The 23,147-nt window shown below is 45.4% G+C and overlaps 1 protein-coding gene across 1 annotated transcript in view; it reads right to left on the reverse strand.

Moving 5' to 3' along the window:
- The window catches only part of MB21D2 (Mab-21 domain containing 2), a gene marked incomplete at its 5' end in the record, with an annotated part of 103,287 nt that extends 81,271 nt beyond the window's left edge, over positions 1 to 22,016 (reverse strand). Inside the window, one exon of the mRNA XM_082655595.1 lies at positions 21,806 to 22,016. Within this exon, the coding sequence (XP_082511721.1) occupies positions 21,806 to 22,016 (211 nt within the window). The remainder of the gene's footprint in view (positions 1 to 21,805) is intronic.
- Between the last annotated feature and the right edge of the window lie 1,131 nt (positions 22,017 to 23,147).

Raw genomic sequence — 23,147 nt, forward strand, 5'->3', positions numbered from 1 at the left:
ATCCACTTCGCTCCCTTTATTCTACCTCTATGCTTGAATTTACACCTTTGAAGTCTGGATTCTCCTTATATTGTTTATTAATTTTTTTAACATCTTTATTGGAGTATAATTGCTTTACAATGGTGTGTTAGTTTCTGTTGTATAACAAAGTGAATCAGCTATACATATATATATATTTCCATATCTCCTCCCCTCTTGTGTCTCCCTCCCACCCTCCCTATCCCAACCCTCTAGGTGGTCACAAAGCACCGAGCTGGTCTCCCTGTGCTGCTTCCCACTAGCTACTAGATTTGTTTTAAATAGTCGCCTGAGATGCTGTCATCTAATTCAACAGTGTGTTTGTTTTTAATACAATCAGGGCCAAACACATTAGGTCTACAAGCAAAATTCAGGCTGCAGACAGCTGACATAAAACATCTGGATTAGAATAACAAATCTAATAGGAGAGTCAGAAAAGCACTCACTTTTCCTGTTTCCAAATCAGTAAGAGAAAAGCAAAAGAGGGATTTTGACAATCAAATCGACCATGACAGAGGGGCAAAGACAGGAGTTAACAAGAAATGTCAATGTTAATGTTTTTAGTAGTTGTAGTAATAGTATAGAAAAAGCTCGAACTGGTCTTCCACATGAGCTGTGTCACCTTTGGCAAGCTACTTAACCTCTCTGTGTCTCACCTTCCCCATCTATAAAATGTGCTAGCATAGACCAAGCTTCAATAAATGTCAACTATTGTTATTGTTACAGAGGTGATGGGTAGCCCTTCCCGAAGTAAAACTGCGCTACATGAGAAAAGAAAAGCTCCAAAAGCTGTGAACACAAGACAAAAGTTTTAACAAATTACTTTCCAACAGTTTAATCTGATTTTAGGCATATTATTTAACCCATCTACACCTTAATTGCTGGGTTGGTAGGAGGGGAAAAAACAAAACCACTTACCTCACAGGGTTTGGGGGTAAAAGCACTTTGTACACTATTCCCGTGTCAAACAAATATTACAATTATTAGCCCAAATATGAAATATAATATTTCTATTCCACAAAATACACACATAAGAAGCACATGAGAAAGTGGCAGCTCCTTGTTGCTCAGACAACCCCCACTGCTTATCACATGTACGATCCGTCATGAGCTTCCAAAGTACCTACCTTCACACCCAGCAGGCTCGCTGGTCCTCACACCCACCAGTGACTCGGAGTTCAGAGACTTTTGTCTCCATTTTACAGATGAAGATTTAGAAACTGAGCCTCTGAACTCCTAACCCGAAGTGCATCCCCATTGACCACACTGCTTGCCTGTAGTAGCACATTCTGAGGGAGAAAGCCTCAGAAAACTCTGCTGAATTCTTTTTAATTTTCAGTCATTGCTTATTAATACGGCCAGTCTGGGCAGACTCTGGGGCTAATGTTACAGCAATTGAAAAGCAGAAAGCAGCTCTATAATTACCCGAGTGCTTCTAATAGAGCTACACAATGGGCACAGAATTATGTACAGAGGGGGGGAAATGATATTAGACACCTCTGAACCTTATTACTTAAAACCTTGCCAGATGAGCAGGAAGTATTTAAAGAAGATTAAGATGAATTTCCCATTTGGTGTCCTACTTACTTTGCACAAAAAGCTTTGGCTGTCACCTCCAGTGTAAACTGCCTCCTTGGGGCCTTCCATAGCAACGACACAGGCTGCTCAGGAGAAAGCCCTGAGCTTTCGTACCACTGACAGCAGAAGGGGCCAAGTGACCAAACCCTGACAGGGGCTAAATTCCCCTGGAATCTATAAGTCACTCTTCTGAGAGCCACAGGAGGGAATCTGGGCTTCCCCATGTGTCCTGTGACATGACACCAGGACTGCCTCAGATGAGAACAGAAACTGCCCTCCAGACACTCCCTCGAAAAATAAATAACTGTCCCCAAACCAACCACTGCAGCAAATCTCCATGTCTATCCCAGGATTCAAAAGTAGAGCTATTTGATGCAAGTTTTGGTATCAGTTAAGAGATGATTCTACTTACGGAATCCTAGCATCACAGACTAGGGCAGCTCAATTTCTTCATTTGACAGTTGGGGAAAGTCAGGGCTGGAGAGAGGAAGTGCCTTGCTGAAGATGAAGACACACAGTAACAGAATGAGGTATCCAACACCGGTCATATAAAACCATACTCCATTTTCTGCCATGCTTGGGAAACGTCCTTAACAATCCTTAGCCTTGTTGAGGCAGGCTTCGCTGACCATCTCTCAGAGCCCAGCCCAGGCCCTTCTCTCCCCAGCTGATTCTGGAGTACAGCATAGTGCTGCCCAGCTTTCTGACCAACACTCTACCTGAAGACAAATACATGACCTTTTTCATCCTGGAAGATCTCAACCTCTCATCACAACAGAGAGACAACAGGTAAATAGAACACCAAACCCAAGAACATTTAAAAGCTGCCAGAATCCTATAAACTTGTTGCCCATGGTCCATAACATACAGTCTAATTTTTTTCCTGAGAACATTGTCAGAGTTTCCCCTTCTATTCCTCAAACTGGAGATGAAGCTCCACCTCTCCGTTCTTTAAGAAGCCCTCTTGGGCTTCCCTGGTGGCGCAGTGGTTGAGAGTCCGCCTGCCGATGCAGGGGACACGGGTTCGTGCCCCGGTCCGGGAAGATCCCACATGCCGCGGAGCGGTTGGGCCCGTGAGCCATGGCCGCTGAGTCTGCACGTCCGGAGCCTGTACTCCACAACGGGAGAGGCCATGACAGTGAGAGGCCCGCGTACCGCAAAAAAAAAAAAAAGAAGCCCTCTTCTCTCCACCCAGCACCCCACCCCTCCATCTCCCACCTGAGCAACAGGAGCAAGCATTCTGACCAGAGATGCCCCCATTTCATAAGGCAGCTATCCCTCAAGGGGAAGACCCCCTTAGGCTTCTTCTCATCCAATCACAATGCAAAAAGGTAAGACTAATAAGAAAGATAAGGATTGGTAAGAAATCTCTTCTTTGTCTGAAATCTCGGAGCACATTCCCAAGCCCTTCTCAGTCTCTTCAAGATTCTTCTTGGTATCCTTAAAAAACTAAAAATAGAGTTACCATGTGACCCAGCAATCCCCTTCCTGGGCACATATCCAGAAAAAATGAAAACCCTAATTTGAAAAGATACATGCACCCCAATGTTCATAGCAGCACTACTAACAATAGCCAGGACATGGAAGCAGCCTAAGTGTCCATCGACAGAAGAACAGATAAAGAAGGTGTGGTATATACACACAATGGAATATTACTCAGCCTTAAGAAAGAGTAAAATAATGCCTCTTGCAGCAACATGGATGGACCTAGAGATTATCATACTAAGTGAAGTAAGTCAGACAAAGAAAGGCAAATATCATATCACTTATATGTAGAATCTAAAAAAAAAAAAAAAAGATACAAATGAACTTATTTACAAAACAGACTCACAGACATAGAAAACAAATTTATGGTTACCAAAGGAGAAAGTGCGTGGGGAGGAGTAAATTAGGAGTTTGGGATTAACAGATACACATTAATACATATAAAATAAACAACAAGGATCTACTGTATAGCACAGGGAACTATATTCAGTATCTTGTAATAACCTGTAACGGAAAAGAGTCTGAAAAAAAAATACGTATGTATGTATATGTATAACTGAATCTTCTGCTATACACCTGAAACTAACACAACATCATAAATCAAGTGTACTTCAAGTAAAAAAAATGATTCTTCTCCGTATCCAACTCATGATCAATCCAATTTCATCAACCCTCTCCGCACAACCAGCTGGCCACAGGGATTTCCTACAGATGCAGGAAATGAAGAGAACTGGGGGGTGGGTGAGGGACTGGGGGACCTGCTAGGGAATCTCGCCATGGCCCTCACTTCTCAAGGGACGTGTAGGTGGGCATGCCTTTTCTTAATACCTTTACTTCCGGTCCAGTGCCCACCTTCTTCATTTCACCAGCAGGTGCGCAATCTCCAGCACCACCCTAAATTCTCAAAAGGATTAGTGTAACCTTAAACTCCACATGCAGACTTTTGAGTGAGAGTTCCACATTCTCCCACAGCTGAATACACACCCCAACCATCTCCAAGTCCGGTCTCCCCTAAACTATCTCTCTCTCTTCTAAGTGAAAATTATTCGTATAAGCATCAGATTGAAAACCTCAACTTTACTTCAATTACTTTAATCCAGCCAAGGGGTGTTCTGTTCCCCTTGCAAAGGCCCCTCGGGCTGGGTTCACAGGGTGGCCACAGTAAGCATCCTGCTGGTCGGTCCTACACTTTTGGAAATGTCTGGGAAACTAATAAAGGCAGAAAAAATTTCTTTGTTTCCTGGAAAACCTAGCTTTTTATTTACAAAACTAAAAAAAAAAAAAAAATCAGTAGGAGCTCCACTCTACCTGCTCCGTAAAATGTTAAACCAAAAGGTTTGCGCAAAGAAGTCCACTAGACCTTTATTCAGGCAACTTTATGTTCTGCTTCCCTGTTCACAGGCTGACCTATTAATCCTATATAAAGGAAGTAAAAAAGGATTTTCAGCCAAAAGTTGGAAGAGGGGGCAGTTTCGTGTACTGTGTTGCTCATTTAACATATTAAACATGCACTAATTTCATCCTTAAAACAACCCCATGAAGTTAGCATTCTATTCAAAATCCTTAAAAACTAAAACTGAGTATAAAATTAAAAGATGAAATACATTCTTTTATCTCTGCTTTATGAATGAAGAAAAGCATCAAAAAGGCTGGTTGGCTCAAGGTCACACAAGCTAGTCAAGGTCACACAGCTATGCAGTAACAGACCCAGGTCTGCCTGACTCCAAAGTCCCCATTTTTGTTTTCCAGGATCCACCCTGCTTGTAATCTCAGAGGCTGACACTCCTATTTATTTCCTCTTTTGTGGTACTGATGCCTCCTCTCCCTTCCAGATCCAGAAGGACAAAAATAACCAGTATGGTTCCTCTGAAACAATGAAATTTGTTTGTTCCACAAATCTGGCTACAAGGATATTGCCACTAAAAATGAAATCCTCCACGTTAGCCTGGTATCCCGTTAGTATTTCATAGATGTGAGCAATGACAGAGCTGGCTAGTTACTGAGCATCTCCACAGGCAATCAGTGGGCTCCAATTCTTTGATATTTGGAATTCAACTCTGGGGTGTCTTGGATGTCACAAGCAGGAGCTTGCTTATGGCCATGGTACCCCCAGCAGGAGCAGACGGCATGAGACGAAAGGATTAGAGCTGCCTCCAGACATGATGTGGCTAAGAAAGGGTTGGGGAGAGAAATCAATAGCTCCCTTCTCATATTTCTCAAATGAACATCAAGGTGCAACAATAAATGGTAGATCCCTCTATAACAGTAAGAGGAAAAAGAAAGACAAGGAAAGAGAAGATGAGGGAGTTAATAACAAACATGTTCCATTAGACTAAACAACTTTCCGTCCAGAGATCCAACAACTCGGTGAGCCTTAAGAGGTATTTACTATAAAATGACAAAACTGAGGTTCAGAGAAGTTATGCAGCTTGTTCAAGGTCACCAAGCTAGTCAGTAACAGCGAGCAGACAAGGATTCAGGTTTCCTGACTCTGGGCCCAGGGCTCTTTCTGCTCACAAGCCTCTGTGGAGATGGAGTTGGCCTCACTCGCTCACGTCAGGTGAAGTCACTGGGTTTCTAGTCCCCATTCTACCATGAACTTGCTATATAGCGACAGAGATAGAGCGAGGACTGTGACAAACTGGAGAAAGTGTGGTGCCTCTAAAGGACACAGCCGCTATTCAGTACCAGGAGATTATGGCCACACAGGAAATAAATGGAGTCCTTCTCATTTTTCAAGCTGGAAATCTGGCTTTGTGAAAAATCTCCCAACTTTTAAATGTTTGCTCTAAATATTTAAAAACACCATGTTGGGCTTCCCTGGTGGCGCAGTGGTTGAGAGTCTGCCTGCCGATGCAGGGGACACGGGTTCGTGCCCCGGTCCGGGAAGATCCCACATGCCGCGGAGCGGTTGGGCCCGTGAGCCATGGCCGCGGAGCCTGCGCGTCCGGAGCCTGTGCTCCGCAACCGGAGAGGCCACAACAGGGAGAGGCCCGCGTACCGCAAAAAAAAAAACCACCATGTTGGTCAAATCAAACACATATAGGGGAAACCAAACCCACAGGTAATCAGTTCTAAATCTGATGTAAATTTGCATAATAAAGGGAGAGCCAAGTGGCTAGTTCCTAACTAAGGGACCACAAGGGCATGGAGTTATTGGTGCTAGAAATCCATGTGCCCACCAAGCACTACCTCTCAAGCCTACATACTACTATTTTTCAAGTATATATGGACACTATTATGAAAAAATTCAAAGTAATTCACATGGTTAGCTAAATTCATAGTAGCTTTCTATAACTACTCATGTTTTCTCCAATAAACTGATAGTAAAAATATAACCACTACCATTTGAGTCCTCATCATTTTTTAATTGAAAAAAAAAGACTCTCATGTTTAGAAAAGGTTGGAAATGACTGAACTAGATAATTTCTAAAGTGTACATTTTTATAATTCCATGGCTGTAAGCTGCAGAGAGGTGGGAGTCTGGGAAGAGAAGTCCCCTGAACACACCAAGGTATGTCCTTAAAACTCGGCACACAATGACTAGCTCAATGCCTATTGTGAACTGTGTTTTACCTAACTGTTCAAGTTCAAGAACAAAAGCAAAGTAGCCAACCACACTAGCAATGTTTATTGAACAACTGTGTTTCAGGCAAGTAGAAAAAGACAAGCAAGAATAGGTCTGAGATAAGCTATCACTGAGCCTTCATGACAATGGGAAACGTCAGACATCAGCAAACTCATAACGGATCAGTGCAACTAAGACACCTATGAACATAGAATGCAGGTTTAGAAGAAGGTGACCTGTCCTGGGCTAGCCTGAAAGGCCTCCTCGAGAAGTGACATTTGGATTGAGCTGAGGTCATCTAGGGAAGTAGACGTTAAGGCGTTGGTTGCATGGGTATGTGGGAGGAGGGATGGTGCATTCCAGCAAAGGGCCTCAGTGGTGGGGATATGGTATTTCCAAAGAATTGAAACGCCTGTGTGGCTGAAACCAAAAGAGTGAGGACATCTGAGGTTTGAGATGGGGCTTGAAAAGGCCTTAGGAAACAGAGCACTGAGTCCTTCTAATCCTGTTCAGAATGTTTAGGCTTTTACTTCAAGAGAGATTGCAGTGTCAGCACCTTACAGAGCGCCCATCTCAAAGCAGGTGTATAAGAAACATACAGTGAAACTGAAGGGGTAGCAGGAGGTGAAGCCAGAGATGTGAGCAGGAGCTGGGTCTCCAAAGACTGTAAAATACACTAAGGAGTTTAACTTTACTGTGAAGAATGATGGGTTGTCCCCGAGGGTTTAGGCCTATTTAAAAGGTGACTCAGCATGGAGAATGGATTTAAGGGACTGGAAGCAGAAAACCCAGGGAGATTATTGCAGTAACCCAGGAAACTGACAGTAGTGACCCTAACTAAGGTGGTGACAGTGGGAATGGAGAGAAGAAAACAGAGCCTAAAGGATGAGGCAGAATGGACAGGCCTCAGTTCCTTTTCAGCTTCGGGGTAGGAGGACGAGAGAGGGCCTCAGGATGATTCCCGAGTTCCTGTCTTATGACTCTGGTGAAAGGTGGTGTGGCTGATCCAGGAGGAGCAGGCTTGAAGCACAGACAGATTCACTTTGGACACTCAATTCGTGGCACCTTTGGGTCAACCAAGTGGACTTGTCCAAGAGGCAGTGAAGCCCAGGCGGGGGCACAGGCTCGGAAGGCAGCAAGGGAGATGCAAAATGACACTACGAGAGGATCAGAGAAAGCGTGAGGGGAGAAAAGACGGAAGGATCACCAAGGGCTGGACAAAGAAATACAGATCTGTCCCTTACACGGCGACTGAGGAAAAGGAGAAAACCAGCAAGAGTATGCTGGATGGAAGCCAAGGGAAGAGAGTTTAGGAGAGAATGGTCCACAAGGGCAAGTTGGAGAAGGAAAGACACATCACAGCACCCTGTTCTGTTCTTGTTGGTATTTCCTTCAGGGCATTAGTCATAACCTACAACTTTTTTTCACTGTCCATCTCCTTCTAAGACTTGTAACCAAATATGAAGGTTTGTTCCCCACTGTATTCCTACTGCTCACAGAGGGCTTGTTGCACAGCAATTCTCAAAGATCTCTGTTGAAGGAATATGGAGAATGCACGTGTGAGTGTTTAAGAAGGAATCAGTAATGAAGGAGAAACTGCAGATAAAAGGGGCAGAAATAATCCCCAGGGAAGAAGGCTGGGCCTGCAGAGAGGATGCGACCCAGGAGACAGGAACAGAGGTAGGTTGGTCCTGAATGACACAAAGATACTCAGAAGGATCATTTCCCATCCATCCTCTTCCCCAAGAACCAGAGAGGATAAAATTCTCTCCATGAGTTTCTACGCTGTCCAGATGGGCTTGCCCATCCCGGATGCTCCATTCCCCTGAGATTTTATTCCAGGAAAAAATGAGTAAGTAGGTTGGGGATGAGGCTTCTCTGAGGATTCCAGTTCCAATCCTCTGCATCACGAGCACCAGATTTTCAAGAAGTGATTTCATCCCAACGACTGATCTTGTAGCATGAAGCCAATGTCAAGTCAACGTACAAACATCTGCCCTTACAAAGCAGGGCGGCTAGATCCAATTTTTACCTAAAGAATTATTCCCTTTTCAAAAGTAGGCACTTACTGCACTAAAGAGTCAGATCCCTGAGTTCACTTAAAACCCAATTCGATTTATAAATTTTGATTTCACAGTAACTGTCTTAAGAGTGCATTTGGCATCTGCCTTTCACTGAAAAAAGATGAGCTCCCATTCCCCCCACAATGATAGACTACATTAACTATGTCCTAATTAAATGTTCTAAATCCGGAATGACATGGGGGGAAAGAGGGGGGGTAGAGCCTGTACCTTCATAAGACTTGCCCTAATTTACTTAGCATCAAGGGCCCAGTTGACCTTTATAGAGCCTTAAATCAATCAATTAGCTGAGACACACCTTCTTACTTTCAAAATGAGGAGACGGCATGGATGAGATGGTATTTCACACAAAGGACTTTCAATAAACATAAACCACAAGCATCAAAAGAATGTTTGTCCTGAGGGCTGCCAAGAAAGGCCAAGTGATAGAATGAAAAGAGTCTGGACCAGGAGCCAGAAGAATCGTATTAGCAACTGGCTCGCCGGACAATCAAACCAACCTCTTCTCCACTCTGCCCACTATTCCCTCACTTCCATCCTCTCCCTCAACGTTTAGCATCACCTCATGTTTTATGCCAGCAACGAGCACAGCGCCTGGCATGGTGATGGCGCTCATGTCATGGAAAGGTACATGGGGTTAAGAGCTCAACTGCCTAGATTTGAATCCAGCCTCTCACCAGCTTGAGCAAGTGACTTAACTGCTGTAGTTGCTTTACAGGTAAAGCAGGGGGATGGTAGCAGTATTGCTACCATCGCAGTATTGTTGTGAGGATTACATGGGTTAATGATTACAAAGCACTTGGAACAATGCCTGATAAACAGCAGGGAAGAGTTTCCCAATACAGTCATTATCATCACCACCACCAGCTTGACCTTGAGCAAGTTACTGTCCGCCGCCATGGGGTTAAATTTCCCCACCAGCGACATGATGGGGTGGATGAACTGGTCTCAGGAAGATCCCCACCAGCTTAACTCCTCTATAATTCTTCGAATCCTATTACAACTCTCTAAATCCTCCTAAGGCTCTGAGGTCTCAGCAGCAGCAGAGAGGGAAGGTCCATTGCCAGGAGTCTTCCTAGCCCATGGAGCTTCAACTCCTCCCAAACATAGGCTGGACCCAGTGTCCCACAGTCTACTCAGCCAGCCTCCTTCCTCACCGTAGATACAGACTGTTCAGAGACAAAAATATTCATTGTGATACTCAAAGCTGTGTAGACAGCAGAGAAGTGAGAAAAGGACACACGTCACGGGGTGGGCGGCAGGGGGAACCAGAGAGGAAGACAAGGAACAATCAGAAGACAAAAAGCAAACATGACACACCAGAAATAGTGTGCCCACCAGGTTATTTATTCAGCATTCTTCACCTAATAGCTTAAAAAAACTTCAAACTACAAGGCAGCTCTGTAGCAGGGAAATGTTCCCTATCTAGAAGCACAGCCCTCTCAAAGTGATTCCCCTTCACTTTAAACCCAGGCAGGTGCTCCCCAGGGAGCAGATGCTACTGAGTGGACAGTCTTAGGTACAAACACCTTTCTCAGGAAGCAGTCACTTGCCAGACATTTAACTCACCTCCACTCTGCCCAAAAGTAAAATCAGTGTTCAGGATGATCAAGTCCCCTTTCCCTTCTGGGCCTCAGTTTCCACTTCTGTAAAATGGAGGAGGGAGCAACTCAGGCCACCTAACTTCCAAGTTTCCTAACAGCATTAAAATTGTAGTATTCCAGGACTTCCCTGGTGGCACAGCGGTTAAGAATCTGCCTGCCAATGCAGGGGACACGGGTTCGATCCCTGGTCCAGGAAGATCCCACATGCCACGGAGCAACTAAGCCCTTGCGCCACAACTACTGAGCCCGCGCTCTAGAGCCCACGAGCCACAACTACTGAGCCCACGTGCCACAACTACCGAAGCCCACGCGCCTAGAGCCAGTGCTCCACAACAAGAGAAGCCACTGCAATGAGAAGCCCACACACCACAACGAAGAGTAGTCCCCACTCGCTGCATCTAGAGACAGCCCACGTGCAGCAACAAAGACCCAACGCAGCCAAAAATAAATAAATAAATTAAAACAATTTTTAAACTGTAGTATTCCATCAATGATTTCCACTTTGCAGGAGGAAAGGTTTTTTTTCTTAATGAGGTAAAAAAAGATCCACAGTTATTTGCTATTTTCTGCCTGAAGCTAGGTTTCCTGGGTTCAAATTGCCAGTCTACCACTAGCTTTGTGACTTCGGGCAAATTGCTTAATCTCTCTGTGCTTTGGATTGCTCATCAGTAAATAAGAATAATACCTTCCTCATAGGGTTGTCGCTAGGATTAATTTAGATAATGTACATAAAGTATAAAGCACTTAGAACTATTCTTGGCACATGGTAGACATTATTTGAGTGTGGTTATTATTATTTTCAGTTACACAGATAGTTTTTCATTCAAAGGGAAAACTTATTTGGAAATGGCATGATAGAAGTAACACCAACACACACACACACACACACACACACACACACACACACACACACACACACACACACACACACACACACACAGAGCAGGTAGACGGGAAACCTGGGTTCTAACCATGATTCTGCCCCCAAACTAGCTGTACAGTAGTGGATGAACTATGGCCCTTCTCTGGGGCCTCAGATTCCAAATCAGAGGTGATAAACTGGCAGCCACAGTTTGACCTACAAGGGAGGTGAGAGGTGATCTCCTTCACCAGTGCAGCCCCCTACTGCCCGGCATCCCTGACTCTGACATCAAGAACCAGCTGGCATTTACCACGCGGCACACTGCACACACTTTCCTTACCACTCAGTCCCTGGTGGGCCTTTGGCTCCCTGGTTCGGAACTAGAGGGACCGCCCCTTCTCACAACTGGGCTATGAGCCCCTGGGGCACCATATGCCAGCAGGATTCTGTTGTTCCAGATCAGAAACACAGCCTGTGTTAAAGCAGGCTGCGCACACCAAGGGCACAGTTGAGAACAAACTGTTGAGATTTCTTTATTAATCACAGCATCATCCGTACAAGCAGCTGCTATCAGGAACAGCTGCAGCTGCTAAAAGGGTGATCTTGAAGCAGCCTAGAAAAGTGCTTCCAAGTTGCATCCCGACAACAGGCACGTGCAGACCTGCAGTCTATTAGCCTAGTTCTTCTTACCAATCCTCAGTGCCTCTCTCTGGACCAGAAATCCTCCTTCTTCCATACCCTGAGGTGGCGTGGGATAAGGGAGGTTTCTAGAATCAGCCTAATACAAAGAATTTGGGGTGAACTTCAAAGGATTTCAATTTGATTCCACCTCAACCATTCAGTGACCTTGAGTGAGTTACTTCTCTTGACGACGGGTTTCTTCCTATGTTAAAACAGAGACAATAAAAATACCTACTCTATATGGTTGTTGTGAGAAGTCAAAACTAGATTATGCCTATGAAAGTATTTTGTACACTGTGGAAGTCCAGATGAAAAAATACAGGTTTATCATTTTCCCATGAAAACTGCAGTTTGACGCATAAACCACCTAATACAGAATTCACTGTTGTTAGCTTAGGGCTATCAGAGGTGAAATCAGAGAATTACATGGCTACAAAGGGCCTTTTGAGGATCTGTAACCCAACCTTTCTACACTGTCTCCCTCTCCTCCAGTCCCTGAATGCTATCAACAAGAGCCTAGCCAAAGGGTGGCCCCACTTGGAAAACCTCCACCTGCAGGAAACTCGCTATATTCCAAGGCAGGCAGCCCATTCCTTCCACTGTGGGCCTAATCCAAACATAGACCATTCCTCCTCGTAGAGACCAAATCAGACTTGCTATAATTTAAAGCAGCCTTGAAAGCTGCTTTCAAATGGACCCACCCCAGGGCCTTTGCACATGATGTTCTACCTACTTGAATACACTTCCATCAGTCTTCAGGTGGCCAGGTCCTTCTTATCTTTCCAGTTCAAATGTCTCTGCTTCAGAGAGGCCTTCTCTATCACTCTTCACTCCATCCTACCCAACCTTCCATCATAAGGGTCTGTGCTTTTTTTTTTTTTTTAAGCGCACATCCCTATTTACTCATGTGCTTAAATCTTGTTGAATTCCCCAGAGAACATAAGTCTTAATGAGGTAGTGACCTTGCTTCTCTAACTCACCACTCTGTACTCTTACAATACAGGATCTTCACCACAGTAATTACACTAGTTCATGGTAGGCACTCCGACATATGTTGAATGAATTTTATGAATTAATGAATGAATACTCAATTCTATGCACACTGTAAATATTCAAATACTCATTAGAAGAAACAAAAACCTCAACAAGCCTTACACCAACTCCCACTACTGACTTAACTCACAAGTATTAATCAAGTCTTCCTGTGTTGAGGGAAAAAAAATATAAAAAATAAACAAACTGAACAACAGCTCCCCATGCCAGCTTTATTCATAGCAGCACTGTCCCTAGTAATCTGTCTCTTTATCTTGTGCAGAGGGAATTCATGAAAAGGCACTTAAGTGGACGAAAAACAGATAGCTGTTTCCTGGAGACAGGGCCTCACATAATGGCATAATTATGAACTGTCCTTAAAGAGATCGCTCAGCTGGCAAGTAGTCACCCAAGTCCATTGTGAATGCTGTCACAGGCCCTCAGATACGCGAGGCTAACAAACAGACATGGAGAATGCGTGCCTACAGGGTATGTACTGAGCCATGCCGCCCTCAGCCAGCCTTACCCACTGTGTACCCTTGGCCCAGTAGAGAGTAGAAAAGCCAGAGAGGTATGAAAGCTGCTACCCTTGCCTGGTTTGGGAACACAGACTCACCCCAGCAACCATGAAAGATATCTGGGTAGAAAAGCCATAAGCTCTTTGCAGGCTATATGCTGGAGCAGAAGACCCCGGAGATCTGGGTTGAGTCCTGTTCTACAACCTACTCTATAACCTCCAACTAAGTCGTATCACCTCCCAGAGTCTCAGTATTCCCATCTGTAAATGGGGGTTACTAGGTCCTTTCTCAAAGGCTGGTCCAAAGAATAATACCACACCGTATCAGATGCTAATATGTATTGAATCTATAAAGCACTGCACAAAGATAAAGTATTGATGGCAAATTAGCTTATAATCATAAATAATTGCTGCAATTAGGATGCCAGAATAGGCATCCAAACACCTGGAGGTTGACTGGTAAGCACAAGGAACACCTTCATGAGAAAGGTGACTTATGCTTTCTATGCATCCTTTAAAGCCCCAGGTGTGGGAGTGCAGGAGGTTCGCAAGTACCCTGGATGCCCAGGGAAGAAAAGTCAGGGTCTTCAAGAAAGGGGGATTTCCCACAAGTCACGGTTTGCCACTCTTGGTCAACAAGCTACGGCAAATTAATTGGGACATTTCTTAAACTGCCCTATGATAAGTCTTAAGGATGTTATTATTGGAATCTAGGAAAGAACTCCCCTACCACATGAGGAGATCAGATCAAGATTTTCTTGACTCCAGAGACGATGACGGAATATGGCTTAATGAGGGGAGCAACCACAAAGAGACAATGTCAGAAAGCGCTCATGCCTTAAATAGAGCCTGAAATCAGAAGCTGTGCACAGAAAGGCTCTTTTAAAATGCATGAAGTCACGTAACACTCTGTTGGCACCTACTGTTTACGTAAGCCCACTGGGCGCTGCAAAGGTAAATGAGCAGGGATTATTCAGCCTACAGCGTGGGGAACATGTGGTAAGGGCTATGAAAGAGGACCAGGTGTTAGGAGAACACAGAGGGAAGGGAAATTTTTCTCCTTGGAGAGATATAGGAAAGCTTCATTAGTCAAGTGGCATTTGAGCTGGGAGAAGAAAACAAAGCAGAGATGAGATGTCAGAATGCTGAGACTCTTAACTGCTTCTGTGACACAGATGTCTTGACAGGCTGGAAAAGCCTGGCGACCCCTGCAAAAAACACAAGTATATTTAAATGAATGATAAAATTACACAGGACTTCAAAGAAAATTGGTATTAAAACACAAAATGCAGTTAAAAAACAAATTTGTGATAGAGTATAATGCATTCAATAAAATCTAGCAGCAAGTCTAACATCTACCATAATTTCAAAGCAGCAGTGAATGGCTTTTTGAGATGTCTGTAATATCTGTAATGTGAAGTGAAAATATCTGTGATTTCTATTGGCAACAAAAGCAAAAAACAGAGGTACTGCTAATACTACTGTGGTTTGTTACCTACTTTTATAATGAAAGGAAATGCAATATTGCAGTTAGCGGTCAATAAAAATAAAGAGGTACTTTTTCCCCAATCAAGTTCACAGATTCCAAGTTTTTGTTTCCATGGACCCAGGTTAAGAAATCCTGATAGAGAAAACAGCCCAAGCAAAAGAAGAAAGTGAGAAATTCGGGTAATGTTATGAGACCATGTAGAACATGCAAAGACACAAGTAGGAGATGGCATTGAAAGGAGATGGCCAAACCCTCAGAAGTCACCAAGAAGAAGGTTCTTCATTCTCCAATCATTAAACCACAGAACGTGCTCTAAGTTCCAGAACAGTATCTTCTTTTGAAATAAAAGATGAATGAAAGAAGCAAGAAAACATCTTAACACAGGTTATAGCTCCTTTCCAAAAGTGCAGTAGATGACAGCACATTGATAAATTTACTAAAAAAACCCCCACATATCCAATAGGATTATGTATGTAAAACTGCAAGCATGTAAGTATGAGTGGGTGTAAGCGTGGTTTTTTGTTTTTTTGTTTTTTTTGCGGTACGCGGGCCTCTCACTGTTGTGGCCTCTCCCGTTGCGGAGCACAGGCTCCGGACGCACAGGCTCAGCGGCCATGGCTCACGGGCCCAGCCGCTCCGCGGCATGTGGGATCTTTCCGGACCGGGGCACGAACCCGTGTCCCCTGCATCGGCAGGTGGACTCTCAACCACTGCACCATCAGGGAAGCCCGTAAGCGTGTTTTATAAACATAGACGTCCAGAAAAAATGTACATCAAGTATTAACAGTAATTAGAATTTGGAGGTGATTTTACTTTCTTCTTTGTATTTTCTACAATTGGAAAGTGGGCAAAAAAAGGCCCAAAAAAGGTTAGGTGACTTAGGGTAACACACATTCCACACAGTACAAAACAGAGCTTTACTAGAACTCAGAAATGTCCTTCTTTTGTACCTTCATCTTCAGAACTGAATGCATCTGAACACAGGAGGTAGGTATAATTATTTGCCCCAACTTACATATTCAGACTCTGAGACTCAAGAGTCTGTTAAGTGACTTGCCCAAAATCACAGAGCAAGTTAACTGGAGGAGTTGGGGCTAGAATCCAGTTCTCCTGCCCCTCTAGAAGGCAGAATAGTATCACTGTTGAAAGCAAGGGTTTTCCATCAGCCTGACCTCGGTTAAGTCCCAGCTATACCACTTACTTGCTAGTAAACTTGGACAAATTCCTGAATTTTTCTAATCCTAGAGTTCTCCATTCTTCTTTACTTCAAAGGGTTATGGTGTCCTTGGGAAAAGATCCAATGATGGGAAACCCTATTACAACCTCTGACACAGAGGAAACATTCTAATAATCATCTCAATCACTATGCCTCCCTGTCTCTGTCCCAGGGGGAAGGACTCCAGCTTTACCAGAAGCCAGCGGACATATCTGCTCATTAGACGCAGCAGCCCAGTTCTAGTCTCAAAAGTCAACTGGGATCAGCTCATTGTGTGCACAAGCAGCTCTACTGGACAGGGAACGAACAACAACATCACGCCTAACACGGGACACAATGTCAGCGTGCTGAGCAGCCAGTTTGGGGATCTCTAGGGATTCGGATTCAATAGGTCTAAAACAGGACCAGAGGTTCCAAATTGTTAAAAAGCTCCAGGAGAATCTAAAGAGCTAACATTCAAGGACAAATTCCTAGTTTGACATGAGAGACTCCACTGTTTCTGTGAATACAAAAGGGACCCAGTCTAATCACAAGCAATGCATTATCCAATGGGTGGCCCAACAAGGCATCATAGCAAGACCAGGGATCATCAATGGTTCCAGGGCTCTTCTGTCATGAAGGGCAGCAAACTCAAACCAGAAGCAAAAATAAATGTTCAGAGGGACTTCCCTGCCCCAGATGCATAATGTTTTCAGAGCTGGAACAGACTTCAAAGATGATGTCCATTATACAGATACCACAGCACATTAGTGACCAGAACACTAAGGAACGTACCAAGACTTGGAGGCCCACAAAGCAAAGATTCACAATAAATTCCCTCAGTAAAGATTGCTGGATGAGTTCGTTAAGGAAAAGTGACATTCAAACACTCGAAAGACAGGGCTTCAAAATGGCCTAGTCTGTAGATATAGAAAGTACCTAAAAAATATGGTAGTTTCCGACAGCACTCAGAAACACCACAACCATGGGCCTGAAAGGAGACAAGAGTCAGCAAACTATTCTCTTAAAGTTGATGGGCAAAGCAGAAGAGGGAGGGGGTCTCCACAGGCTCATATGAATTAAAGTTTCTGCTCATTATTTTATCCTTAGGACCCTGCATACTGCTTGGCAAACAGTATAACATTCAGTAAATATTTGTTGAACGCACGAAAGTAAGAAAGACAGACCAAAAGAGACCATCTCTGCTCGTGCAGGCTAAGCAGGGTACTGAGTATAGCATTCCCCACAGGGTGGGGCCTTTTTGGTTGTCTGGCCCAAGAGTGATAGAAACTGATTGCCCACACAGTGGAAGGAACATGAGCTTTCGGGTCAGGAATACTTGGGTTCAAACTCAAACTCCGTAAGATCTTGGCATAAGTACTTGACCTCTTTGAGCCTTAGTGTTTCATCTTTAAAGGGGGATTAACACCACCTACTGCACCTCTAAAACAGGCATGATGGGATGTATCCTTAAAAAGTTTCTGGAAGAAAATTACATGAATATATTTATGCAAAGTAGCTAGCACAAGGGCCAGCATACAGTATGAACTTAACAAATGGCAATGTGGCTTGGAATTAATCATGCCCTCTCCAGCCAGAGCCTATATTCTCCTAGGTCACCTCTAATCATTCTCTATAGTCTTTCTGATAGGAAGCTGCAGAAATAGTTCCAGTGTAAGTTCACTAGATTTTCTAACAATGCCCATTTCTTTAAATAAATAATAAAATCATATATACATTCCTTGTCAGTTTACAAAATAACTTCATATTCACACACATAATTCTGAAACAGTGCATTACTATTATTCCACGTTTAATAGATGAAAATACTATTATCTGTGTTTAATGGATGAAAAACCTAAGACCACCTAGCCAGCAAGAGGCAGACTGAGACAGGAACTATAGATTTTAACATTTTATTCTAATGACCATCAGTGTCTTAACCTGAAATTCAAACGAATGATCTTTCTACGGAATAAAATACTCCAACTCAGACTGCTCCAGAACTCGTGTCAAATGCTGATTGGATTACCCTAATACAGCTGAAAGCAGAAACAAATTCTGAAAGGAGAGACAATTTTTTTTTTTAAACAAAGCCCCTCCTCTGGATTTAATACCTCAGTTCTTGATAGAAGAAGACTTAGAATCGGGCCAAGAGAGTTTTAGCAACATCTCTTCCATTTATTAGCCATGGGACCCTGGATGATTCTTAACCCTAGTAAATTTCAATATCCTCGTCTGCGTAATGGGAAAGCAATACCACTCCTAAGGTTGTGTGCAGTTCCTGGCACAGAGAAGGCAGTCAGTAAGTGATAACTACTCTAATGACCACACCATGGTACCAACCATTTGGACTGAAGGGGAAGTGACTTCTTATTTCTTCCTGGCTCTTCTAGCTTCTTCATAACCCCTGTTCTGCATCTGTTCAATGGGGACACAACCAGTCTTCATTCGACCTCACCAGGGAATGAAGATGACAAAAGAGCTGGCAGAGACATTATGCAAATACCAAATATTATTAAAATATTAATGAACTCTGGCAATTTCCCTGAATTCTGATAAATGGTGTTTATTATGCACTGCCAGTCTCTCCCACAATCTGGGCTCTCACATATTAACTAGATAATAACAGCAATCATTCTCCTAAAAGACCAAGGTGTAGAGAAATAAATAGTGAGTCTAGAGGACTCCCGCAAATACCTGCCTCCAAAGGAATCAGAATCTCTGGACAAGCAGAGAAGGCCAGGACAGACCATGGACAGCTGGGTGACCAGCAGCAGGCTCAGATCAACTCCACAGACTAGGCAGACCCCTGTTTTGATAGAACAGTGGAGTTTCCCGGTGCTGACGGGTCACCGTTTATGACAACAGCCTACCACAACTTCGCCCTTCTGCGTAGTAAAGTTGCCTCCAATCTCGATAAAACAAAAAGGATCTGGGAAGCCGGTGGGCGGGGGCTTTAGTCCAGGCTAACAATCTCATACAGAAAGTGGCTGCCCCTGCCAGCTGCCTAAAAACAGAGGTAGCGTTATCCAAAGCTCCATTAAAGAGGTTTGCACCAAACTCCTCTGCCATTTCGTTCTGTGTGAGGGGATAATGTTTTCAGGCTGTCAACAATCCTCAGGTGCCGCTCAGACAGAAGCGGAACAAAGCCAGGAGGACTCACACCCACCCCCCAGAAGCTCCCAGAAATAAGGGCCTGGTGCCACCCCTGTTAACACCTTAACAAGCTGAGGGTCATTAAGACACATCATTCGCATATTCATGAAAGACTGTGGACTGCGGCAAGTGAAACAAAGTGCACAAAAAGAGATTTTGTTTTTTCAAGCCAAGCGAAAATCCCCTTTAGGAAAAGTAAATCCACACAGGGACCCTTGCTGTCGCCAAACCTTCACTTGTCTAGAGCAGCCAGCACCTCATTAAAGGAAAGCAAGCAACTCACAAATGAATGCAGCACCACACACAGGCAAGCTCATTTCGCCATCTGCCTGCTAGTGTCCAGAGGGGCAAGAGGCTTAAACAACATTCTCCTGAATTTTCTCTCCCGCAGGTGGAAATATCAAATTCCCAGGGGGCAAGAAAGACTTCTCTTGCAAGATCAACTGGGTAAAAATGAATAAAAGGGAATTTCGTTTACCTGCCAACACCATGCCACTCATGACATTAAACACAAAATAAATTAAGCACCCGCAATAATTCACCCTTCGTAAAGGCTTTGAGAAATCAGCGTTATCAGCCGTGGGGTTAGCACAGGATTTCCTCATGAGCTGGGCACTTAAACTTACCCCTCCCCACAGCCTCCCATTTTCTGTTCCATGACTATCCTGACTGATGGTGACCGAGCACCTTTTCCTAGTGAACGACCTAGGACAGGAGACATTGGAATTGAGGCCAGCGCTATAACAACACAATGGCAGACTTCCATTATATACGTCAAAGAGAAAGGACATGATTAAGCAACTTAAATAACTTGCCCTGAGCCTTCTCTGTGTATCCCCACCCTTCTGACAATCACTGTGCTGGTTTTCGGATCTGAAAGCTTTGTAAGCTTGTAAGCTTCCCACCGCAAGGTTAGGGAGTTATTTAAACACGCACACGCACGCGCGCGCGCGCGCACACACACACACACACCACATTTAATTCAATATTAGTTGAAGGGTCGAATCTCTCAATGGAGAGCTTTTCAACCCCATACACAACCTTGGATACACTTGGGGAGTGTGGAGCAAAAAGTAAAATCCAGCCCCAAGTTTTAACATGCTTCATCGAACTTCCCAAAGCGTTACTACCCACCGCCGGCACACGTACAATTTGTATTACCCCCAACCTGGGCTGTGGGGAGGAAGCAAACCGAGAGAAAATACCCGATGATAGAACCAGCAAGGACAGCAGACAGCCGGCTGAAATCCAAGTAGACGGCAGGAGGAAGGCAAAAGCTCAGTCTTCCTCTGTGGTCCAAGACCTATTTCAATTAAATTTCCCACTACCTGGAAAATTGCCTACGAATGTATTTGTCGAGCGCACAGAGACACGCGGTGGGGCAGCGCTACACTGGAGTCCCAGTTCTGCGGAGAGTTCACCGCCAGGCCACGTACTGCATTCAGGCAGAGTTGCACTGGTGGAGCCGCAAGCTACGCTAGAGGCTCCCAGCAGCGGACACTCACAGCACTAAGCCGAACGACAGGACACTTGGGGAGGGATTCGGTCTCCCCGGCCTGACTCAATTATTTTCCTTTACACAACATTCAGTTGTGTAAAGAACTGTAGGTGCCAGGCTGGGGGGGTGGGAGGGGCGGCATTATTCTAAACCCGGACGTCGCCGGGGTTCGAAACCCAGGACACCTCTCTCGGCCGGTGCATAGACAGCACACAAAGAGGAAGGGGCTGGCGCTCCTCGGGGTCAGAGATCTTGAGCGTGGTCGTTTTCGAGCTGGGAATTAGGAATTCCGAGCTCAGCAAGAAGCCCGGAGAAGCACCGGAAATGCTTCCGACCGCTTCAAGGGGAAATCTACTTGCAAATCAAAGTTGCAGGAACTCCCTGCGCCCAGCCTACTTGAGCGGGTTACCAGGGAACACCCAACAAGTTTGGCCACCGGGGGCCCGGCTTGACAGCGCCGCGCCGCAAGCGAGACTAGAGAGCAACTTGTCGCTCCGGCGCCGAGCCAGAGCCCCAGGTTGTCTCCGCGCCCCGAGCTCTGGAGAGGACCCGAGACTCGGCGTTGGGAAGGAGCAGGTCCTTGTCTTTGGAGACAAATCCCTTAATTGAAAGGCGCAGCCGGTTCTCACCTGGACCGCGCGGCTTCCAGGGGCTTCCCCCAAACAGTGAGACGTTTCACCACGAACACTTCACCTGCCTTCCAGGCCCCCGTCGGTGAGAAATTAACAAAAGAGCCAGCGAACTGGGGTGGAAAAGGGACCCGGCACAAAGTATAGTAGGGAGGGGAGGGAAGGCAGCTCAGGTTGCCGCGGAGAAAGAAGGGAAGAGACGGAACAGAGATGGGTTATACCCCAGGCACCCGGCGGCTCCGGGAAGAAAATCAAGAAGGAAAGAGCGCGCGAGAAAGGGGAATGGGTTCTTTACCCCGCTTCCCATCTCACACACACACACACTCACAAACACACACACACACTCACACACACACACACACACACACACACACACACACACACATCCCTCCCTCTTTTTCCTCCTTACCCAGCATGGAAAAGATGAAATCCTTGGCTGTGTGAATCTCCAGTGCTCTCTGGTCGTCATATTCCCGCTGGTCGTGCTTCGTGAATTCTTGGATGAGTTTGTTCAATTCCTCCACCCGAGCTCCCGACCTGAAATCCAGCTCCGGGAACGCAGGCTTGTTGTTACAGCCCAGGGAGGCTGCCTTGCTGGCGGTGGGAGCCGCCATCTTCATACAAAACGCGCCGAGTAGCAGCTCCGCGGCGGCGGCGGCAGCACCCACCCCCGCCCCCCCACCCAGCCCCCCTGGGTCTCCTCCCCTCGCCGGCTCCCTGGCTGTGACCCCGGCCCGTGGGCGGGCTGGCGGGCGGGCGTCTAGGCGGGCGGTTCCGGCTCGGTGCGCTCCGGGCGTCCGGGCTTCAGAAGGATCTGGACTGCAGCGAGAGTGCGTGTGTGGCCCCGACACCCTTCCCTGCGGCCCCACGCCCGCCCAGATGCTGCAGGTCTCTGCCCTCCCCTGGACCTAGCTGGCAACTGCGGTAGCGGTTGTAGAGCCAACCCGAGCCTCCCCCGGGCGAGGAAAGTGAAGTGGAAACAATGTGAAATTCACCAGCTCTGAAATCAACAAGCTGCCGGCTCCGGTGTTACGGAGCCAGCACCAGCGTCCCCCATTTAAAGGGACAGCGCACCCAGTGGAAAGAAAAATAAATAAATGACAGAGGTCTGCGCGGCTATGCCACTTGCCAATCTGTACTCGGGCAGACGAGAGAGGTGTAGACCTATTCTTTCTCTACCTCCACCCCTTTTGGGGGCAGGGCTTGCCAAGCGCGTTCATGAAGGGAGCCTTCCTCTGTCTGATTTTAAGGGCGGTGTCCTGGGCGAGGGCATCCCTATGGGAGCGTTTCCATCTCTAGAACTCCAAAGACTTTAGGTGGTGAAGGAACCTGCCTTAAGGAATATAAACCAATCTTCTGCCATTTCTGCACAGATTGCCAAATATGATATGATTAAGCGTATCAAAAAAAAAAGACAGTGCCCACCCCGTCCCGTATAGACACGCCCATTAGCCACTAAAGTATCCCAACCTTTGCCCGAGGTAATTAATTTTTCCTGGATAACAGCCTATTAAACTTAACATACAATGACTTAATGCGGTTCAGCCCCCTCCAATATAAAGATAGGAAAACTCAAGGGTAGGTGTGGGGGAGGGGGAAGAACAATGAATTGCCCCAGGTTCCAATGAATGTTGAATGACAGGTGAAAATTCTCTCATACAGCAAATACAATTCGAGCGTCCACTATTTGCCAGGCAGAGTGCCAGAATCTCAGTGGACAGGGATAAGCCAAAGGACATGGTTCCTGAGAT

This window comes from Grampus griseus (genome assembly GCF_964374135.1).
Source record: "Grampus griseus genome assembly, chromosome: 5".
Classification (NCBI taxonomy): Eukaryota; Metazoa; Chordata; class Mammalia; order Artiodactyla; family Delphinidae; genus Grampus; species Grampus griseus.